This window comes from Papio anubis, chromosome 14 (genome assembly GCF_008728515.1).
Source record: "Papio anubis isolate 15944 chromosome 14, Panubis1.0, whole genome shotgun sequence".
NCBI lineage: Eukaryota > Metazoa > Chordata > Mammalia > Primates > Cercopithecidae > Papio > Papio anubis.
The window spans coordinates 11,002,274-11,024,403 of NC_044989.1; the positions used below are offsets into that span (position 1 = coordinate 11,002,274).

Genomic DNA, 22,130 nt, shown 5'->3' on the forward strand with positions numbered 1-22,130 from the left:
TAACCAACCTTAAACAAAAATATAGCAAAGACCAGAAACATGATACAAACACACTACAAGCTTTAACAAGTAAAATGGAGACAGGAATGAAGACGTTCCCAAACAGAATTAAGCACAAAAGTCACAAAGCAACAAACCATCTTTAAATAGGACTGAAACAGAAAGGTAACCTGAAGAGGGCCAAAGAATGAAGAGATTTAATATGCCACGTCATTTGACAACTTCTAAATGTGAAAAAAACAAAACAAAGCCAACCAACCAAATATAAACAAAACTATGTTTACCTGGAATATCCTTGGAATTTCTTTAGCATCTGCTCTATATACATCTGTCTGTGTAACTGGTCGGACATGAAATAACTTGCTGTAAAAAATTTTGAATAAAGGAATAAAATATCACCCAAGGATCAAATTATATATTAATTATTCTATACTTATGTCAGAAGTTAAACACTACTTTGACCCATGTTAGGAACTCAGAATATTTTGTTCTATTAATTATATAATTAACTAAGATTTTTACAAACCTCTGTCAGAAATTTTCTAATTAGTTTCAAAAAATAATATATCAAAGGCCCATGAAATAAAGATGTTTTAGCTAACCCTGTATCCCAGACTTTCATCTGTATGAAGCAAATCACAGGAAAATGTAACAATAGTACAGCAGGAGCTATACTATGACTAATAAATTGCATTGTTACTCTTATACTTTAAAAGATAAGAAGAGATAGAATTTCTAAATATTCTAATAAAAACACTTACTCTATATCTAAAACCATGTAAGGATTAGATTGTTCTTTATCTTGTTCACTGTCATAGAAAAGAATCTTCTTACTGCTTACAATCACATACTGTTAAAACAGGGAGAAAAGAAATCAGTAATTCAAGTGTTTATATACCTTATTTATTGATTTTTTTAAAAAATAAATTCTGTATTAGCAATAAAAATCATACTAAGTAACTAAAAAGTCTTAATATATCTTTAGGAAAGTCTTCCTTAAAATAACAATACATTTTGTTTATATTAATAGATATTTTAAATAAGCAAATTGTGCGGAGAAGTAAAGTAAAATATTTTTTGGACTTAGCTAGCTTTGGGATCCAACATCATTAATAACCTTCTCAAAAATAAACACAATAACATCAATAATCATAGTAAGAGAGGAAAATAAATAAATGGATCTTTTTTACTAGATTCACAGTTCTTTTCCCACCAAAACAGCAAAAGTATCAAAATCAACAATTTCCTAACAATAAAATCTGTCTTACTATTAACAAGATATGAGGACAAAAAATTTTTTACAAAGATAATTAAAATCATACAATTTCAAATCCTAAAGTATAAACAAGTTCTATGTGTCTAAAAGTACCAGTCACGTATATCCTGCAACTACAAAAGCCAAATGACTGGCGTTAAAACAAAAACAAAAGGCTCATATTCCAAAGTATCAATTACCTTTTTAACCCATCCAAATTTCTTAGTGTTGTTTCGTGCAGGCAATGAAAGCCATCCTTCTAATCTTGATTCTACAAATAAGCACAACATATGAGGATAAAGATAACAATTCTCCTTAGATAACAAAGAACTTAATAAAATTTTAATACGAAATTTATAGAACAAATAAAATATATCCTTTAGAATTTATCACTATACATCATCTAGGATACAGCAATAGTACAGGATCAGCAGTAAAAAGTTATGCAATGCAAAACAAAATCCAGGTTATATCATATTGGAAACAGATAGTCTATAGTTTTATAAAGTCAAATGTTCCACTGATTAAATTCATGCATTTATAATCAGAAAAGCTGCCAAAAAAAAAAAAAATAATAATAATAAAAAAAAGCAGCAGCAGCAACTCTCTATTCTCATTGGTACACCTGTCTCAGACTCCTTTATTTTTCCTTTGGAAGAGGGCCACATCGTGCACACTTTCAAGGAGTAAATATAGTTTTTATAACTACGTGTTCAGAGAAAATGAACTTTTAGAATAACTACTATAAAATAAAATAATGTACATTTTATTTTATTTATTTTTTTTGAGATGAAGTCTTGCTCTGTCGCCGAGGCTGGAATGTAGTGGCATAATCTCGGCTCACTGCAGCCTCTGCGTCCTGGGTTCCAGTGATTCTCCTGCCTCAGCTTCCCAGGTAGCTGGGATTACAGGCACGCGCCAGCACGCCCAGCTACTTCTTGTATTTTTAGTAGAGATGGGGTTTCACCATGTTGGCCAGGTTAGTCTTGAACTCCTGACCTCAGGTGATCTGTCTGCTTCAGCCTCTCAAAGTACTAGGATTATAGGCGTGAGCCATCACAACTGACCAATTATGTACATTTTAGATAAAATTTGGTTAATAAGCAGCAAAATAATCAAAAGATTTCTAAATTCCAAAATATCAAAATCAGTAACATTGTAATTCAACTAAGGAATGTGTATGAACCTTGGAATTTGTTTTAATTACATTTGATCAATACCTTTTAATGAAATAAATACGTGAAATAGCATTTGGGAAAGTTATTCTAATAGTAAAAGTAGCTATCACTTATTTAACTTCTATTATGTATCAACTGTGCTGGACGCTTTACATAAATTCCCCTAATTTAGATGAGGAAACTGCAGTCTTGAAAGATCACACAGGGCTGCCTCTTTGACTCTGAATGAAGGAACTCTCTGGTTTTTTCATTTAAACTGTAATCTCTTTCAGGGTAATGACCAGGCGAAATTCTTTCATGTTTCTTATGAAGGACATATGCCTAGGATAATGTCAGTAAGTACTCAGTAAAAACCTTAAGTTTATCCTCTGAATCAGTCGAAATACTTTTTCTGTACCATCACTCTTGTTACAAAACTTCAGGAAGAATTTCTTCTTGGTTGAAAATGGCTAAAACAAGCAATGAAACCATGCGCTCTTAAGCAATATAATGTATTACTCCATTTCTCGCAAGTTGGCATCTATCAATTACAACAGCAATGTCATGAGAAAATACCTTAAAAACAAATTCTTTATTCATGCAGCAGTTTATTTTTAACTGAGTCTACAACAACATAATAGAGTTAGTGGTTATTAGTTAGTGTTATATAAAAAAAACTTCAAAAGGACTAAAATTAAGGGTAGTGAGGAAAACTCCAAAGATGAAAAGATTTTCAGGATATCACCTGTACCATTAGGTTCCGATGAAATGGGTAAGTAAGGCAAAGATTCTTCTTCTGAGTCAGAATCAGAGTCAAGGAGCATGTGAGAACTGGAAGGCTTAGTGGCAATATTGAGAGAAGTAGAGGAACGTTGGTAGGTGAATGACATGGATTCCATAGTGTGTGACTGAGTGATATGAACTAAACACCCAACATAAAAGGAAGTAAGAATGCAGAAAGAAGAGAAAATGAAATGAAAGCTTAAAAATAGAGCTAATATAATATATAATAATTTAAAAACTAGACGTGGAGTTTTTCTTTTGTATGTTTATGAAAAACTTTGTAAAAAAAAATCAACAAATAAAATAAGCTTGAAATGTTACTTGAATCCTTACTCCAAGGAGTAGGTTTTCCCTTTAAGAAAATACAAACATTTTTCCTTCAGAGCAGTCAGTCGCAAGACTTAAAACAATCAACTGATTTATGTTTAAGACAAATAGTAGTGCTGAAAGCAAATCCATACCTGGAAACCCATCATCTGCCTCAGCATCCCCTGGTCCACTGCCTATACTGGAACTATCCAGACCAATATGCAAGGCTTGGAGTTGTGACCGCAGCTGCTCAATGTCACTGTCTTTACTGTCCAATGTCATCTGCAGTTCAATTCGAATCTGGCTCTCTTCAGCTATTTGCTATAAGAAATTTAATTACAATAAGTTAATTGGATGCAACACAACTCAACATTTTGCTTCTGGGTTCAATAATAATTATTAAATAATAGAAATGGTCTATAACCAGTAAAACAAACAGATATGAAAATAATTCTACATCTTAAAAAGAAGTCTTCAGTAGAGTCCAAAAAGTATTCTTACTGCCTGCATTTCATTCAGTTCTTTCTGATACTTGATCATCTGCTGGGTCAATTTCTCACGTTCAGATTTAAGCTCCATATGTAGCTTTCTATTCTCCTTCTCTTTTCTCCGCACATCTGTGTCATTACCACGCTTGACAGGTTCTTTGCGATTCATGATCTCAGCCAACTTATTCACAGCCTTAAAAAAATGTAAAAATAAGTATAATACATAAATAAAATAAATTACGTGTATGGTTTCTCAGTATCTCATCAATAGCAACAAGTTATGCAATCACAAATACTCTCCTTCCCTACACACAGGGCTACAAAGAAACACTTTTTATAATATTTAAATAATACACCTCCTTTACTACTCATCATCCTTCTCCATCCAATGTGCCATTAGATTTTTATTCGTGTTTTCTGAGAATTATAATTTAAATATTTATAGAATTGATCTGATTTGCTTTCTACCATTATGACTTTTTAGTTCTAAGAGAGACTTTAATAGGCAGACCTTTCTGCTTTTATTCTGGAGGAAGAACATTTTGCAGTGGCATCATATTAATAAAATATTCTATGTCCAACAACGGTGAAGAGTACCTAGTACCCCACCTGTTCATGCAATACATATGCAACTGTAGGAGTTGGCAGAGAGTGAACTAACTGACCCTTTTCAGGTTGTCAGTAAATGGTCAATCCCAACAGTTCTTAAAAGTAGAAAAACATATTAAATTACAACAATAAATTGAAAGAGAATGTGATTCCAAAAGGAAAAATTAAGAAAAATTTTAGTAGCTATAGAATTGAACAATATTAATTAAATCTAACTTCTCCCAACCTGGCAAAAATCAGATAATTGTGACTTCACAAATATTGGTACATTCGATGACTATGCTACCAACTTGTAATGTTCAAAGTAAAATGTAAAACAGATAAACTGAGACAAAATTCAAAATCATATTTAGATTCTATTATACATACTTGAGTTTTGAGTGTTCTTTCTGTTAACAGCTGTTTCTCAAACTGTGCTTTAATAGCTGCTGCGCTTATTTCTTCATCTTTCAATCTTGACAGTTCTGAAACATGGAAAAAAGTTAAAATTACATTGGTAATTACAGTAGCTGATAAACATTAGGTATATGAAAAATAAACATTTTTGTTAATACATACGCTCTTGAACGTCTTTCAGCTTGTTATTTAATTCTTCTTTCTCATTTGCAAGATTGGCAACATCACTAGTTAGGGTCCTATTAGTTTCTTCAAGCTAAGAAATGAAAGAGGAAAAAATAATCACATCCCAATTTACATAGTTTATGTTATAAAACAATGATTCAAATAAGAAACATTCTAGAATATTGTTAAACCTCTTATTTTATTTTTCCTTTTATTTTTTTTGTGAGTCTTGCTCTGTCACCCAGGCTGAGTCTTGCTTTGTCACCTAGGAGTGCAGTGGCGTGATCTCAGCTCACTGCAACCTCCGCCTCCTGGTTTCAAGTGATTCTCCTGCCCCAGCCTCCTGAGTAGCTGGGATTACAGGCATGTGCCACCACACCTGGCTGATTTTTGTATTTTTAGTAGAGAAGGGGTTTCACTATGTTGGTCAGGTTGGTCTCAAACTCCTGGCCTCAAGTGATCACCTGCCTAGGCCTCTCAAAGTGCTGGGATTACTTATGGGCATGGGCCAACGCACCTGGTGTGAAGGAAGTTTTATTGTAAATTATGTATTTCCCCTTTCCACCCATGATTGTATTTCATTACATACACATGAAACAATACATAGCGTGACTTTATGTGATTTTCTTCTTCTTTTTTTTTTTTTTCTCTTTTTGGAGACAAGGTCTCAAGCTCTGTTGCCCAGGCTGGAGTGCAATGGCACTTGATCACCACTCACTGTAGCCCCAGCCTCCAGGGCTCTAAGGGTCCTCCCACCTCAGCCCCCATGAGTAGCTAGCTGGGACTACAGGCATGAACCACCACACCTGGCTACATTTTTTTTTTTTTCTTGGTAGAAACAGGGTCTCACTGTGTTGCCCAGGCTGGTCTCAAACTCCTGGAGCTCAAGCAATACTCCTACCTTGAACTCCCAAAGTGCTGCAATTACAGGTATGAGCCAGCATGCCAGGCTGTGATTTTCAATCTTACTGAATTTATCTTTCTGTAACTGTTTTCACTCAATAGCATATTAAAGTATTAAATTGCTGATACAAATGAAGACCTAATTCATTTTAACTGACATAATAGTTCCATCTTCTATTACATTTAATGCATGCATTCATTCATTCATTCATGGATATTCGAGTTTTTGCTAACATATTTAGCATTGTGCCGAAGTTTCTATAGTGTATTTATCTTAATGTAGACTTTCTTTGGACTGCATTATGTGAATGCCTAAAATTTACTGGAAACTGTCATATTACTTACTGTACTATGCCATACCAAATTTATACTTCCCATAGTGAATAAGAATGCCATTTTCTAGACATTCTTCAGACACTTGAAATTGTCAGCCTCTGAATTTCTGCCAACATGATGGGTATAAAATGGTATTTCAAAGTTGTTTTACCTAGGCTTTTCTTGAACAATAGTGAGGTTAAGTATGTGCTTATATATTTACATTTTCCCTTTTAGCTAAGTTTTCTTCCAAATTCTTTAATCTTATCTTACTGAATTACAGACATTCTACATATACTGTAGATATAAATCTCTTGTTTAATAAATATATTACAAATATCTCCTTTCTGTCATTTGTTTATGCTGTCCTCTGTCATATGCAACTTTTAGATTCTGTTCTAATAGCTTAAAATTTTTATTTTTCATAGTTAGTCCTTAAGATAGCTAGAATTTACTTTTCTGTGTGGTGTAGTGGGGATTTAATTTTATTCCTTTCCACATAAAAATACAGTTATTCCAAAACCATTTATGAAATGTGTCCTTTCCCTGTGATTTGTACACTGCCACTCCCATCATATAGACCAAGTTCCTGTATGTGCAGAAATCTTTATGGCCTCCCTTTTTCATTTCCACTGAACAGGATTGAATATCCCTGTTCTAATACCACACTTTTTAATTACTGCAGCATTTCAATATGTCTAGTTAATTGATAGGGTAAACCTAACTACTTGATATTTGACCTCTCTCTGAAATTTTTATTGCAATTTTTTCAACCTGCATGGAACTGTTTTCCTGGTAGTTTCAAGATTCTTCTGAACTAAGTTCTATTTAAAAAGAAAAAAAAAATGACCCTTTCACTTTAGACCTTTAACTTTGAATTCATTAACAGGTGAAGTCACTTTTAGTAAGCTCCTCTGACAACACTGAGAAGATGACAGTTAACTAGATAAAAAATCTTATAGTCAGCATATATGATTTTTCATTTAGATCTGTGATACTTAGTATGTCTAAAGAAGGTTTAAGATATAGCAATTTAATTATAATCCAAAAAAGCACCAAGAATTTGACTTACAGAAGCAATTGTGGCATCTTTTTCGGTAAGTTCCTGTTTGTGTCTAGCCATCATCTCTTTGATCTCCAGCTCTTTCATGATCTTCTCTTTTTCCAAATCAGAATATTGTTCTTCAGCAATTGAACGAGCCAGTTGCTCAGAATCTGCTTTGGTCAAGGTGATCTCCAGTTGGGCAGCCAAGGAGTCCCTACATTTTAGCAATATATCATTTTAATGGTTCAGTTTTCACTATTAAGTGAAAGTTTTTGTCTAATTCACTTCATCAATAATTTTTTATTTGGTGATTACCAGGCATTGTTCTAGGAGCAAAGTATACAGCTATGAACAAAAAGAGACAAGGGTCTCATACTTACCGTTCATCCTGTAATTCCTGTTTCTTTTGCTGTAATTCTTTACCAAGTTTGGTCTTTTCTTCACATTCTTCTTTAAGCTCCCTAACTTGTGTTTTATAAAGGGTCTAAATAGCAAAATAAATAAAATGTATATCATCATCAGGAATATTGCTTCACATTCAAAAGTTATCCAGACAAAAAGGAGAACGAACACATACATATATCTTCTTACTGTTAAGTCCCTGAGCAAATGAATAGTTTAATGAACTTTCCTATTTCTAGTCATCAATTAACTAATACAAATTCAGCTAATAATTAAGAAGCATGATTTTCAACTGGATATCATAGTGATATTTCTCATTTAATAGCACAGACAGGTAAAATGAGTAAGGAGGGAAGGAAAAACATTAAGAATTAGACAAAAAATGTTGTTAGCTTAAATCAATAAAACAGGAGTTTCTACTTCATATTTCTAAAACTGATCTCAAAAAGGCACAACTATTAAAAATGAAAATTTTATTATAATTTTATTTCTTGCCTTATGAAAATATTTTCTTCCTGAAAACAATGCTGTTAATCAGCTTCATCAGGTATGTTATGTGCTTAGAATTATTTTTCTAGCAATAATAAATTTCTCTTAAACTATCTATATTCTTTTGCCCAGCTGCTCTTTTTATATGAGTTGTATGGTATAAATAAAACATCCCATCCAAAACTGTTTGCTATTTGCAAATTAATGCGTCTGGAACTTACTGAGAAATACTGTTCTGCTTCGAGCTGATCCTGGAGCTCCTTCATTTGCCCATCTGCATCCTGACGTTCTCTGTGAGGACAATAAATCAAAGGTTTAACTAATTTACACACATTTTAAAGGAGCAGCTCTCAAGGTATGATCTGGGGGAAGCCCTGGGAGTCTCTGAGGTTCTTCCACAGAACCCATGAGGTCAAATCATTTTCATAATACTGAGCACCATGGCTTTTTTAAAAGTCTCGTTCCCTCGTTATGTACCATATGTACTTTTCCTGAGGCCACATGACTTGTAATTATGTCATTCTGATGGTCAAAAAAATATGTGTTTGTGTGTTCCTGTGTTTTAAAGTTTTCTCAGTTTTAATTTCTAACACAATACAAATCATTAGATATAACAAACGAAAACACAAACTCATTTGGAACCCTTGATAATAATAATAATTATTATTATTATTTTTTGAGACGGAGTCTCGCTCTGTCGCCCAGGCTGGAGGGCAGTGGCGCCATCTCGGCTCACTGCAAGTTCCGCCTCCTGGGTTCATGCCATTCGCCTGCCTCAGCCTCCCGAGTAGCTGGGATTACAGGTGCCCACCACTTCGGCCGGCGTAATTTTTTGTATTTTTTGTAGAGATGGGGTTTCAATGTGTTAGCCAGGATGGTTTCGATCTCCGGACCTTGTGATCTGCCCTCCTCAGCCTCCCAAAGTGCTGGGATTACAGGCGTGAGCCACTGCGGCCAGCAGAACCTTTGATAATTTTTAAGAGTTAAAGGGGTTCTGAGACCAGTGTTATACTAAATCAACATTGAATCACACATTCACATACAGATATTATGATCAGCTATTTATGCCAACCAAGTGTAAGAATCCAAAGAGCACCTCAAATCTGGTGATCTTAGTGGGGAGTGAAGAATGCCTGGGAGGGGGCTTCTGGGGAGGTGAGAAGTGCTGGCTTTAGATCTAAACATGGATGGTGGCTGCACAGATTTGTATACTTTGTAAAAATTCACTCAGCTCCACACTTAGTATTTGTGTACTTTTTCTGTATTACGTTAATCTTCAATAAAGGAATAAAATAATAAATAAAATAAAAGCAAGCCCAACAACCCATTTAAGAAGCTAGGTTGAAATGGTACGTTAAATTCTGGCCTTATTTTAAAAACATAAAAATTATAGTTATCCCAAACCAAAACTAAGGAGGAATAAAGTTGGAGAACAATACAATTTGTATCATATAATTTAAAAACAAGCAAAAAACAAAATAAAATGTACAGAAAACTCAACCTCATATATATTTGTTCAGAAATATGGATAAAGGCACAGAAAACAGTCTGGAAGGAGAAATAACAAACTGTTGACATGTTACCTCTGGAGAGAGGAAAATGTCTGCATTCATGAAGGAGAGCTTCTACTGCTTTATCTTTTTTTTTTTTAAATATAGTCTTGAGTATTTTACAATGGGAAGCTATATGAATACCACTTAGGTATTTAAAAAATCTACAATGCAGGAAGACTCAGAGGTAGCACGTGATTTAACCCCAGTCTCTCCAGTTCGTATACTGCTTAGAAGGTTTATCCTCATTCCCATTTAACATAATTTGCTCACTTTGTTTACTCACTGGCTCTTAAACTTGCGGGTAAAAAAGGAAGTTATAACTCAATGTCACTTAACTGTGTCATTTCTGTATTTTATTGTTGATAAGTATACCGTTGAGAATTCATGATTCTTATTTCTCCATGAGGCAAAGATGTGAGAGATGCTATTTAACAAATATGTGAAAGGTCAAGTTTCAAAACTGTCCAATCGTTGTCAGCTAAGCCCACTTGTAGCAAACCACAGTATATTTTCTTCTTCAAGAGCTGATATCTTTCATTTATATGTAACTTTTAAAACCTAATATTTATTAGGTATTTAAGAAAAGTAATTTTCAGAAAGTATTATTTCAGAAAGCAACCATGTAATAGGCACGTGGTTACAAATGAGGAGTACAGAACAGCAGGAAGAAATTACGGGAAGTAGAAGTCTCCTCATGCCACACCTCTCCACCCCTAGTAATCCTGTTCCCCTAGAAGAAATAACTGTTTCATTTCTGTATTGTCTTTTGGTGGTTACCTCCACATCTCAGTTATTTCTTGACATAAGTTTTAGATATTATTTGCCAGTTCCCTGTTGTCAGACTTGAATTTAGCTCTCTTGTCTTCTCCAACCTCTCCCCACCTCCCAATAGTTGTATCACTCATCTAAGTGGTATAATGAACCCCCAATTTCCCTCTTAGAGCAACCACAAACTACAATCTCCCCAGTTTATTAGATGAGAACTCTAACACTCCCACCCTTTGTTTTTGAAATTTCATGAGAATATATCTAGATGTAGATCCTTTTTCATTTATTTGCTGAGTCCCTTCACTCTAAAGACATTTCTCCTTCGGCTATGGGAAATTCTTCTCTATTATTTCTTTAATTTCCTCCACTTGGTTTTTCGTTCTTGCTGGAATTCTTATTTGCTGGGTGCTAGAACAGTCCCTCTGTGCCTTACCTATCTATGTCTTTCAAACCTTCCATGTCATTTCTTCTTTTGTTCTACATTTTAGGAAATTTCTTTGACTTTTCTTCGAACCCTTCCAACAAATTTATATTGGCAGTAATCACTCATCTTCAAGAGCTCTTTCCTATTCTGGCTGTTCCTTTTACATTGTATCTGGTTCTCAATTAATGAAAGCAGTATCTCCTGAAATCTTTGATCAATACTAATTACCAGTAGCTTTTTACAGTGCTTTTGTTTTTCCAGAACTTTTAGCAGTTCTCTTCTACTCCTTGATACATGTTTCCTCCGGGGGCACTTTTCCTCTTTCATTATCATAATCTTCCTCTTTCAGATTGCAGGCTTTCCTCAAATGCTTAGTGATACTTGGTTATTTATTTTCAAAGGAGGTGAGAAAAACTTTAATCTCTATGTATGTAGGAGTCTTCTCACTGGCAAGCTTCAGTTTAAGACGAGAGGCTTTAAAAGCCAGCATTAAGCAAGGGGACCCCTAAATGCCAGAGTAAGAAAGGCTTTTTACCCCATATTAGCTGTTCTAATTACCCCAGAGGTTGTACCCAATTACTCTGTAGAGGAGAATGCTCTGATAAAAACCCTAGTGGTGGGAGGTACCTGGCTGCAGACATATCTGCAAGGGTATGATCAGCAGATTATGTATGTATGATATGTATGTATGTATGTATGTATGTATGACAGAGTATGATCAGCAGATTAGTTCATTTACTGTCACAGCTTACTTCAGGCCTTACTTGCTCTGAATACTTTTTTTCCATCTATATCCCACTTCATATATACCCCAGGCCTTATATATACTCCTTTCTTCTTTTGTTCTACTTCATCAGTCACAAGGCTTCCATTTAACTGCCATCTCATTCGCTAGAGAACTTTCTTGCCCTCCAACCCATTCTCTTTCTTACTTATTGTGGGTTTATACATTTTAAAAATTCCTTTACTAGAGTTTTTCTGGAATCTTACAAGAAAGAAGAGATACATATGTTGGCCATTTAAAAAAGAAGCCAACATAGCACTTCATATGTAAATTCCCATTGCATGTATTTTTTTTTAATCTTGCATTCAATTACTTATGTACCTGCCTTATCTTCCTCACTGAATAACTAATGATAAAACGCTAGTAAGCTTCTCATGGGTAGGAAATGTATTTGGTTAATCTTTCTATCTTTCATAGTAACTACTACAATGCCTTACATCTAAGAGGGATGTAAACATTCATACAACATTTATTGAGGATGTAGTATATGTAAAACCTTAATCAAGGATTGGGGGCCGGGCACAGTGGCTCACACCTGTAATTCCAGCACTTTGGGAGACAGAGCCAGGCAGATCACCTGTGTCAGGAGTTCAAGACCACCCTGTCCAACATGGTGAAACCCTCTCTCTATTAAAAATACAAAAATTAGCCAGGCATAGTGGCGGGCACCTGTAATCCCAGCTACTTGGGAGGCTGAGGCAGAATTGCTTGAACCTAGGAAGGGAAGGTTGCAGTGAGCTGAGACCATGCCACTGCACTCCAACTTATGCAACAAGAGCGAAATTCCGTATCAAAAAAAAAAAGGACTGGGGAGAACAAAATATAAATAAATGATTTTTGCCCTTCAATTTTAACCCTACGAACACTTCCTCTATAACCCTATTAGGTGGCTAAGATAGAAAACATGGGTGTCTTTGGTGGGGAGAGGTAAGGAAAAGAGGGATTAAGAAACAACAGAACGCTATTCACTTACAAGGAAAATAAGAGGCATACACACTAGGTATAAACAAAGCATTATTAGAAGTGGGAAGGAAACACAACCTAGATGATTAACTAGCTCTTACATTTGCATAAACGCTATTGTTAGAATAAAAAGCGGGCCTGAAATGAGAGAGAAAAATAAAGCTAATATACAGGAAAAAAAAAAAAAACACACACACAATGAAAAAGATGTCTGATTATTGTTCCAATTTCTAGTTCCAATTTTAAAAGTTTAAATCTCATGAAGTTGAAGGTCTAGGCTTACCCTGGCAATAAACAGATAAGCCAAAAAAAAAAAAAGTCTACTTGAATATTTTGAGCATCCTTTCTTAGACAGTATCAATCTTACTGACCTATCACCAGGTATGCATAAAGCGGACAATTACAATGAGGATAAATTAGTAGTAGCTGTAGTAGTTGTAACAGTAATAGATCTAGCAGTAATAGTCCCTAACACTTCTCATATGATGCATGCTTTAAATAAACCATTGCTTTCCTTTAGAAGATCCCTAACAAGGAAGCGATTACTGCTCCCTTTCACAAGTGTGATAAAAGGCTTAGAGAAATTAAATCATTTGCCCAGTGTTGGTTAGGTGGTAAGTAACAGAACCAATATTCACAACTCTGTCTGGATCCAAAGCCTTTGTTCTTTCCACTCTATCACACTGTCTTTCATCAAACAACTAGGATCCAATATGACCTCTGGTCATGATTAGGAAGAAGTAGTTCACCTACTAACAGAATAAATGGGACAAATTTTAATAGTATATCTACTATATATTTAAATTTATGTTTTTTAGAGTTGAGTTCCTGTTATGCTGCCCAGGATGGCATGTAGTGGCTATTCACAGGCATGATCACAGCGCAATCTCACTTCACCTCAAGTGATTCTCCTGCCTCAGCCACCCAAGTAGCTGGGACTACAGATGTGCACCACCGTGCCTAAAATATTTTTAGTATTTTAACAATATGTTTTCCACTTTATAAGTAAATCAAGTAGAGCACTAGAGTATATCCTATGACACAATTAAAAATTTACATGCTGTTTATTTAACAGTCAAACATTTCCAAGTCTAAGAAACTAAGGAAACAAACAACAGGCACACGGACAATAAGCTTGAGAAAGAGCCCTGAGGAGGAATCTAAAAGCATGGTGTGAAAATCCCAGGTATTTTCTTCTGCCTCATCACTAACACTTCCTCTATCATCACATTGTAATTAGGTAGCAGTGGTAAAAACTGTTGGGGAAACAAATATAATCTTGAAGGACAACAGTGACACTCAACACATTACTTATACAGAAAGAAAGAGAAAACGTGGTCAAGAAAGTAAAATGCTCAAAAGAAAACCCACAGATACACCAAAATTAACATATACATGGATAACTCTGCATATTAAAACATCTCAATCAATTAACTTACTTTCGAAGTTCAGCATTTTGTTTTTCCAAGTTCATTTTCATTTCCATGAGATGGTTATTTTCTTGCTTTAACTGCTTTTCTGACATTTTCAGTGTGTTAACCTGTTGTGTTTGCATCTTGAGGTCATTTTGTGTAAGGCAGCGCTTCTGAGTTTCTTGCTCTATTTTTAACGTCAGGTTCCTAACCTAAGAAATAAATTGTGTACTTGGTATATAAGTAAATTATTTCTATTTTTTTAATCAATGAAGTTGGTATAAAATATGGTGATGTAAAACAGATTTTTTTACCCTTAGGTAGCTAATTCATTTCATACTAAATTTTTTTTTGTATTTCTAATAATATTATAATTGCATTTTTAAAATAAAATATAATCGGGTAAATATAACTTTAAAAATGTTTAAATTATGATTCCTTTAGTACAGCATCAAAATTTAGTTAAAGCAACAAGTTGTAGACTATTATAAGAAAAACTTTAAAATTATGAAACCATCACTAGACCTTCGTGAATAAACTTATTAATTCATTAGTACGCTTAATACTTACATCCTCATTCAGCACATCTTTCTGTTTAAGGAGCTCATTTATTTTCTGCTGTGACTGTTTGAGGTCACAGTCTAATATAGAACATCTTTTCTCAGCTTCTAGCAATAGGTTCTCCACTTTCTGTTTTAAAGTTCTTTCCTCCAAGAGCTTCTTCTCCATTTCTAGTATAATAAAAATGGACATAACCATAAATTTACATATAAAAGAAGCATTTCAAATATATGACAGTGCTAATAAAAATTACAATGATGCTGCCTTATATTTGTATTTTCAATTTAATATTTTAATAAATTTAAAAATAAAAGCACATTAAATATATGACACCATACTAACGAAAATTATAATAAATGATGCTGTCTTATACTCTATTAATTTTCTTTTTTTCTTTTCTCTTTTTTTTTTTTTTGAGACAGAGTCTCACTCTGTTGCCCAGGCCGGAGTGCAGTGACACAAACTCAGTTCTTCATAACCTCCTGGATTCAAGCAATTCTCGTGCCTCAGTCTCCAAACATAACTCGGGTTTACAGGCGTGCACCACCACACCTGGCTAAGTTTTGTATTTTTAGTAGAGACAGGGTTCCCCCATGTTGGCCAGGCTGGTCTCAAACTCCTGACGTCATGCAATCCACCCACCTCGCCACCCAAAGTGTTGGAATTACAGGCGTGAACCACTGCGCCTGGCCTTAATTTTCAATTTAATATTTTCACTACTACTCTCAATATATTTGAAATGTCAAGAATTTCATACTTGAAAATTAGGAGTTTCATTCACAGAGCATAAAAATGTATCACACTCTGCAACATTACATCTATTCTAATGGAAGTAAGATAGTTCTGCCTTTATTTATATTCTACAAGATGCTTACATCTTTAAATAAAGGTTTCTTGTATTTTACTGCTATTCTGTCTCTCTCAGTGTTACTATATTTACCTTAAAACAATTCAGGTAGATTCCATGATCTCCATAGGACTTTCCATATTAACACATTATCACGCAGATGTTGAAAATTATGTTTTACGGAGGTGGTAAAGGGCAGGACTCTGGAACCAAATTTTCTGAGCTTAAACCCTGGGTCTAACACTGTTGGACTGGGCAAGTGATTCACCTCTCTGCACCGCTGTTTCCTTATCTCTAGAATAGGGATAACAGCACCTACCTTCCTAGGGAGGTTGTGAAGATTTAATACATGTGTACCACTTAAATGCTGCCTGGCATATGGCAAGCACTTGGTAAGTGCTTATTATTAATGAATTTTTAATGACCTAAGGAAACACTCACAATGTTTCTTTGCTCTTTTAAAAAGCAAAATGGTACAGAAAACAGAGAAAATTTACAAAATAGTATCCTACTCATAGGATTATGAGTAATCTTTGCTTTTTTCTTTTTATACTTTCCTGTATTTTCTAAATTACTTACAATAAACTTTTAATCTATTTTACTTATCAGAAGGCAAAGTGCCAAGTGATTTCAGTGTTAAATGTAAGTCATCACAGTTAGAGTATTATCTTGATATACTGGTTAGTACTTCAGTTCACATTCAATTAAGGCTCTTCTGCTTTTTCATAACTAATGCTCAACATCTAATTATCATCTATTATAAAGTTATATTAGATAACAAACCTATGAATATTTAGTGTTTAATGAATGGTCTTCAAAAGTGCAGAAAAATGAAACATTCCCCATGTAGTACTAATAATAGTTAGCATTTCTAAACACTTTACATGGTTTACTGCACTTGATTTTCACAACAAGGTAACAATACTATAATTTTCCCTTTACAGGAAACAAGGCACAGAAAGTTTAAATAACTAGACAAGGTCACATAGCCAGTAATTATTTGGTGAGCCATGTTCTTAATCCAAGGAGCCAATGACATGCAACAGGAGGACCAAAGACTTTAGCCTCACATTTGAATACCATTTATAATATTTAACAGTTTTGTGTACTCATGTGTAAAATATGGAAGTCATCATGTATCTTACATTAGCGTTTTAACAGTTTCAAAAAAATGGTAGTTAATACTGAATTGGCTCGTTTTTATCAGTTCAGAGAATAACCACTAAACAAATGTCCTCATTAAAAAAAAAATCACCATAACGTAGGCATAATGTAGAATAGAAAGAGGCATTACTGCAATAATGAAACTACTCTTTTTTTTTTTTTTTTTGAGATGGGGTCTTGCTCTGTTACTGAGGCTGGAGTGCAGTGATGCAATCATGGCTCACTGCAGCCTTGAACTCCTGGGCTCAAGCAATGTTCCCACATCAGTCCCCCAAGTAGCTGGGACTATAGGCGCACGCGACTACATCCAGCTAATTTTTCTATTTCTTGTAGAGATAGGGTCTTGCTATGCTAGCCAGGCTGGTCTCGAACTCCTGGGCTCAAGAGATCCTCCCATCCTGGCCTCCCAAAGTGCTAGGATTACAGATGTGAGCCACCATGCCTAGCCTGATATATTCTTTATCTTGTTTTGAGCAGTAGTTATGTGAGCATATCACAAAACATAAAAAATGTTTACATTTTATTATTGCATGTAAATTATACCTCAATGAAAATAATTAAACTCTGTCTTCTAGGCCACAGACAAGGAAACTTTCTCCCTTACAATTAGATTTTTCTAAATAAAGTACTCATTTCTTTCTTATCATCCTGATTTAGTGCCTTAAATTACACTGATTTTTACTAAGAAAATCTACCATTTTAATTACATGCAATAATAAAAAGGCTATTTTTTCTAAGTGATTTACTCATAAATGTTATGCTTCAGTATGAAAATAAATTTCTGTTCAAGAGTTTTAAGCCTTTCACAAGAATAGCTTAAAGTACTGATTTTCTTTGGAATTTCAGAGTCATTATAAACAGTCAGTTTGGAAAAGAAAAAATTATCCTAAGACAATTCCAGGATAAAGGCTAGTTTATGGGAAGGTTAACTTTGTTATCTATTAGTATTATATGGCTTTGACCAAATCTGACTAGTATCTTCATCACATTAGAGATCAAAATACTCAGTGAACTTATATTCTAGTTAGACCAGCTATTATTTTTAAATCCTTACCTTGCATAAGCTGGCAAGAATTTTATAATACAAAACTCTTGTAAGAATTACCTGTATCAATAGTAACAGGTATACAGCATGTGAAGTTCAGACATACCTTCTTACTACTGATACACAGAGTGGTACAGATATTGCCAGGTATATAATATTGAGAAATATTAATTTATCTCTGATCTAAAAATCTCTGATCTAAAATATTATTTTTGATCATGTAATTTTGTGTTTGGGTCTTACTATCTTAGAAATGATTACTGTAATGATACAAAGGAAAAATAATATAATATCTATGTAAAGCTTCCCTAATAGCTTTTCCCCCTCCCATTCCCAATATTTGACAACGAAATATAAACAAATATGTTTCAAAACCAAAAAGCTGAACACAGAATCAATTCTTAGGAAGATGCTGCTGGAAAACCTTCTTTAAAAATGCATACCTTTCATGGCTTCTGATTTGGCTTCTTCGATGGACTCATAGATCTTATTTTTATCTGCTAGTCGTGCCTTTGTGGCCTTATGTTCAGCTTCTTCTTGTTCTAGGCTCTGCTGTATAACTTTTAGTTGGTATGTCATATCTATTTCCATGTTGCTTTTTTCCTGTTAAATATTTAAAATGCAGCTATCAACAAAAAAGAGACTAGCTCACAACTTCAAAAGCTTTCTAATTTTTTTTTTTTTTTTTTTTTTTTTTTTAGACAGAGTCTTGCTCTATTACCCAGGCTGAAGGGCAGTGGTTTGATGATGGCTCATTCCAAGTGCAACCTCCCCAGGCTCAATCGATCCTCCTACCTCAGCCTCCAAAGTAGCTGGGACTATAGACGTTTGTCACCACTCCTGGCTATTTTATTTTATTTTTTAATGTAGAGACAAGGTCTCACTAAACACTGCCTATCCTACACTGATCTTGAACTCCTGGGCTCAAGTGATCCTCCCAACTCAGCCTCCCACAGTGCTGAGATTATAGGTGTGGGCCATGGTGCTCAACCTTAAATCATTTTTTAACAGGCTTAATACGAATGTTCAGTATTTTCCCTCCCATCTTCACTCAAACCTCTTAGAATAGTAATCTATATACTCTACTTCTCTACTTCCCACTGCACCCAACAGTCTACACCACCACTCTGCTGTTCCAAGATCTGTATCAAGATCACTTAATCTCAACAAAAAGACCAATGCTATTCTCAATATCAAATTCTAAAGACCTTTTTCAATCTTATCTCATCTGAACTCACTGCCACCCTTAAAACCATCCCTTGGCATTGCCGACCTTGTACTTGGTTGGTTCTCTCCATTCTGCTTGCATCCTTCCTGTTGCTTCTGAGGCTTTCCCAGCTGTCCCTTAAATGTTGGTGATCTAAGCCTCAATGCTCCCCCTATTTTCTATATATTCCCCAAAGGTTTTCTAATTCTTTTATTTCTATAGTTCATATCATGAATATGATAAAGGGTTTTTTCCAAATAAAACCTTTCATACAAAAAATGATTTCTCAAACCACATAATCCACCAACAGAGTTATCTACTCTGTCCTAAAAAAAAAAAAATAAAAAAATAAAAAGAAAATCACTACTTTACACAGCACAGTCTCTTCCCAGATGGGCTATTTCACTCACATGATTTCAGCTACTAACATACCAATGACTCAAATATTTCTAACTTCTACTACTATAGCCTACTGCAGTGCAGACATTCTAATTTGGCTTTCCCATAGGTACCCTCAAACTTAAGAGGACTAAAGTGGGTTTATCACTGTCTCTTCTAAATGAGCCATTTTTCCTTTATTCTTTATTAATAGCATCACTATATATCTGGTCACAACCTACAAATCTGAGACTCATCTTTGACTGCTATTCATGTGCCATATCTAATCAACTACTAAGTGCTGCCAAATATTCCTCTTCCAAATATTTCTGAGTCTTTCAATTTTTCCAACCTTTTAATGGCTACACGAAGTCTCCCATTATTCCTTATCTGCATTACTGAAAAAGTCTACTGACTGGTCTCTCTGCCTCTAGTCTTGTTCTCCTCAAATCTTTTCTCCACACAGTACACAGTGATCTATCTTTAAGGTACCTCTAATAAGATCATCCAATTTAAAGCCCTTAAGTGGCTAGCCCATTACTATATTCAAAATTTCTTAATAGAGTATTTGCTATCTTGCACGACCTACCTCATGCGGAGCTCTGTAGCCTCACTTTGACCACTGAATTCCTCATGTCCTTACATAACAACCACATTGTGATCTTCAGGCCAATCTAACCTGATGTCTTTTTCTTTTTTAAGTTTCACTGGAACATAGCCACAGCCATTCCTTTATGAATCACAGCAGGGCTGAACAGTTGCAAGAGACCATATAACCCACAAAAGCTAAAATATTTACTATCTTGACTTTAAACAATTAAAGTTTGCTGACCCCCCACTCTATACTCCAGAAATATTGAACAGCTTTTATGTAAATAAACAAACAATGCCTTTTTTATTTTCCATCCTCTATGTCTTTGCTCATGCTGTTCTTCCTAACTTGGACTGTGCCTTTGCCCTTATCAACCTTTCCTGCTGTCAGGTTAGGGATGCATCCCATACGCCCAATACATATGCCCTGTCCATAAGTCTTATCATTCTGTTTCTCATACTGCATTAGAATTATCTTTGTGCTTTATTATTACTTTTAAACTTACCTATTCAACTGTGACATTATTCAAGGCAAGAACTGCATCCTGATATTTCTACCACATATAACACACTGAGTATTTAGTTGAGTAAATAAATAAGTGAAATGAAAATAAAACACTAACTGCATAGACTCTAGAAATCATCCCTTTCTTAAGAGTATTTTAAAGGAAAAACTTTTAAATGCCAAAAGTCACGGTGACTTTATATATATCATTTTTAAGGCATGTTATGAGTCAAAATTTGAGTTTTCCTTGAGTTCCTACAGAGATCCTCATTATCTACACTCCAGGATAGGTCCCCTTCCTTTGTGAGCAGCCAGCATGCTGAGGGCTGCTTGTATAGCATTATGGTAAGCCTGCAGATACATCTCTTATCTACATATCAAGTCCAAATGGAAAGGAATCCATGAGCATGTGGAAATACTACAGTTAGTGACTTCCCTTAGTTTAGAATAACTTTTCTAGCCTGAAAGTCTACAGTCAATTTTCTTATGCAAAAATACAAATCATGTTTTACCTTTTCCAAATCAGTAAATCTCTCCTGCAGTTGTCTCTTCTCCAGTTCTACTTTCGCTATTAAGATTTTGCCGTTCTTTAAATCTTCTTCTAGGCCTGATATTCTACCTAAAAATTTCAACGTTTTTAAAAACATTAAACACACAAAGTATATACATTCAATTAAGAATAAAAAGTTTGCAAGCCACCTTCTATTTTGGAGCTGTTATTTGCGAGCAGGAGTTTTATACTTGTTGGTGTTGTGCTTTACAGTTAATTCAAATGGAATCCAATCTACTACCTGAAGAGTTTAATACTTAAAAATCATACTATTTGAAATTAAATCTTTTGTTCATAAAATTGTGTCAATGTATTTCTAATATTCTAACTTTACATAAGAGTAGTATACTCAGAAATGTCCTACTCCAGCACACTATCCATCATCTAAAGTTATTTTAAAAATAAGAATCATCAGAATTAATTCAAGTGCAACTACGACTTCAATACCTTGTAAATCATTAATTATCTCTGATCCATGGGTTCGATCCCTCCTTTCAGATTCTAGTGCTGACTGAAGATTGATAAATTCCTTTTCAAGTTTTAACTTGGCAGTCTCCAGCAGGCAGTTTTTATCTTGTAGATCTCTATTGTTAGATTCTAGCTGCTGAATCTGTTTTGAAGTTTCTGCCTGGGTTTTCCTTAACCGGGCTGCAGTATCAGATTCTGTTCGCAGTAAAGCATTGGTTTCGTCCAGCTGTTATTCCATTCAAAACCAAACAACAACAAACAAACACAGATGTATGTAATGAAAATAAGTCAATCTATTCCCCTATTAGAAACTATTTAAAATAAACAAAAACCTAAAAATATTTTCCAAATGATTTCTAAAATTAGAGGTAAAGGCCTTTTGCAACACTTAAATTAAAACTAATGTTACTGCATGGTTATAAATAAAACCCAATATCTTTACTACAAATTGAGATCCACCTACTTGTCTCTGGAGTTGATTCACTTTCTCAGTGGATATTTGAGAGTTTTGATTTCTTTTTTTCAAATCTTCAAGTTGATCTTTTAAGCTGTTAACTACGATAAAAAGCATTTCAGTGGCAAGCTTAACATAAC

General features: G+C 34.5%; 1 protein-coding gene across 7 annotated transcripts in view; it reads right to left on the minus strand.

Moving 5' to 3' along the window:
* The window catches only part of ROCK2 (Rho associated coiled-coil containing protein kinase 2), a 162,522-nt gene that overhangs the window by 14,136 nt on the left and 126,256 nt on the right, over positions 1-22,130 (minus strand). For 3 of the 7 annotated variants that reach the window (XM_021924578.2, XM_031654933.1, XM_021924579.2), the window contains exons 15-31: positions 22,000-22,091; positions 21,516-21,762; positions 21,031-21,137; positions 18,281-18,440; positions 14,791-14,951; positions 14,248-14,432; positions 8,538-8,607; positions 7,806-7,909; positions 7,453-7,639; positions 5,160-5,253; positions 4,971-5,065; positions 4,006-4,185; positions 3,657-3,825; positions 3,158-3,334; positions 1,456-1,526; positions 762-850; positions 285-363 (exon numbers count right to left, since the gene is read on the minus strand). In XM_021924578.2, coding sequence (XP_021780270.1) covers positions 285-363; positions 762-850; positions 1,456-1,526; positions 3,158-3,334; positions 3,657-3,825; positions 4,006-4,185; positions 4,971-5,065; positions 5,160-5,253; positions 7,453-7,639; positions 7,806-7,909; positions 8,538-8,607; positions 14,248-14,432; positions 14,791-14,951; positions 18,281-18,440; positions 21,031-21,137; positions 21,516-21,762; positions 22,000-22,091 — 2,267 coding nt within the window. The remainder of the gene's footprint in view (positions 1-284; positions 364-761; positions 851-1,455; positions 1,527-3,157; positions 3,335-3,656; positions 3,826-4,005; positions 4,186-4,970; positions 5,066-5,159; positions 5,254-7,452; positions 7,640-7,805; positions 7,910-8,537; positions 8,608-14,247; positions 14,433-14,790; positions 14,952-18,280; positions 18,441-21,030; positions 21,138-21,515; positions 21,763-21,999; positions 22,092-22,130) is intronic. The other 4 variants (XM_009183682.3, XM_003908284.4, XM_009183683.3 and 1 more) reach the window with 2 other exon arrangements.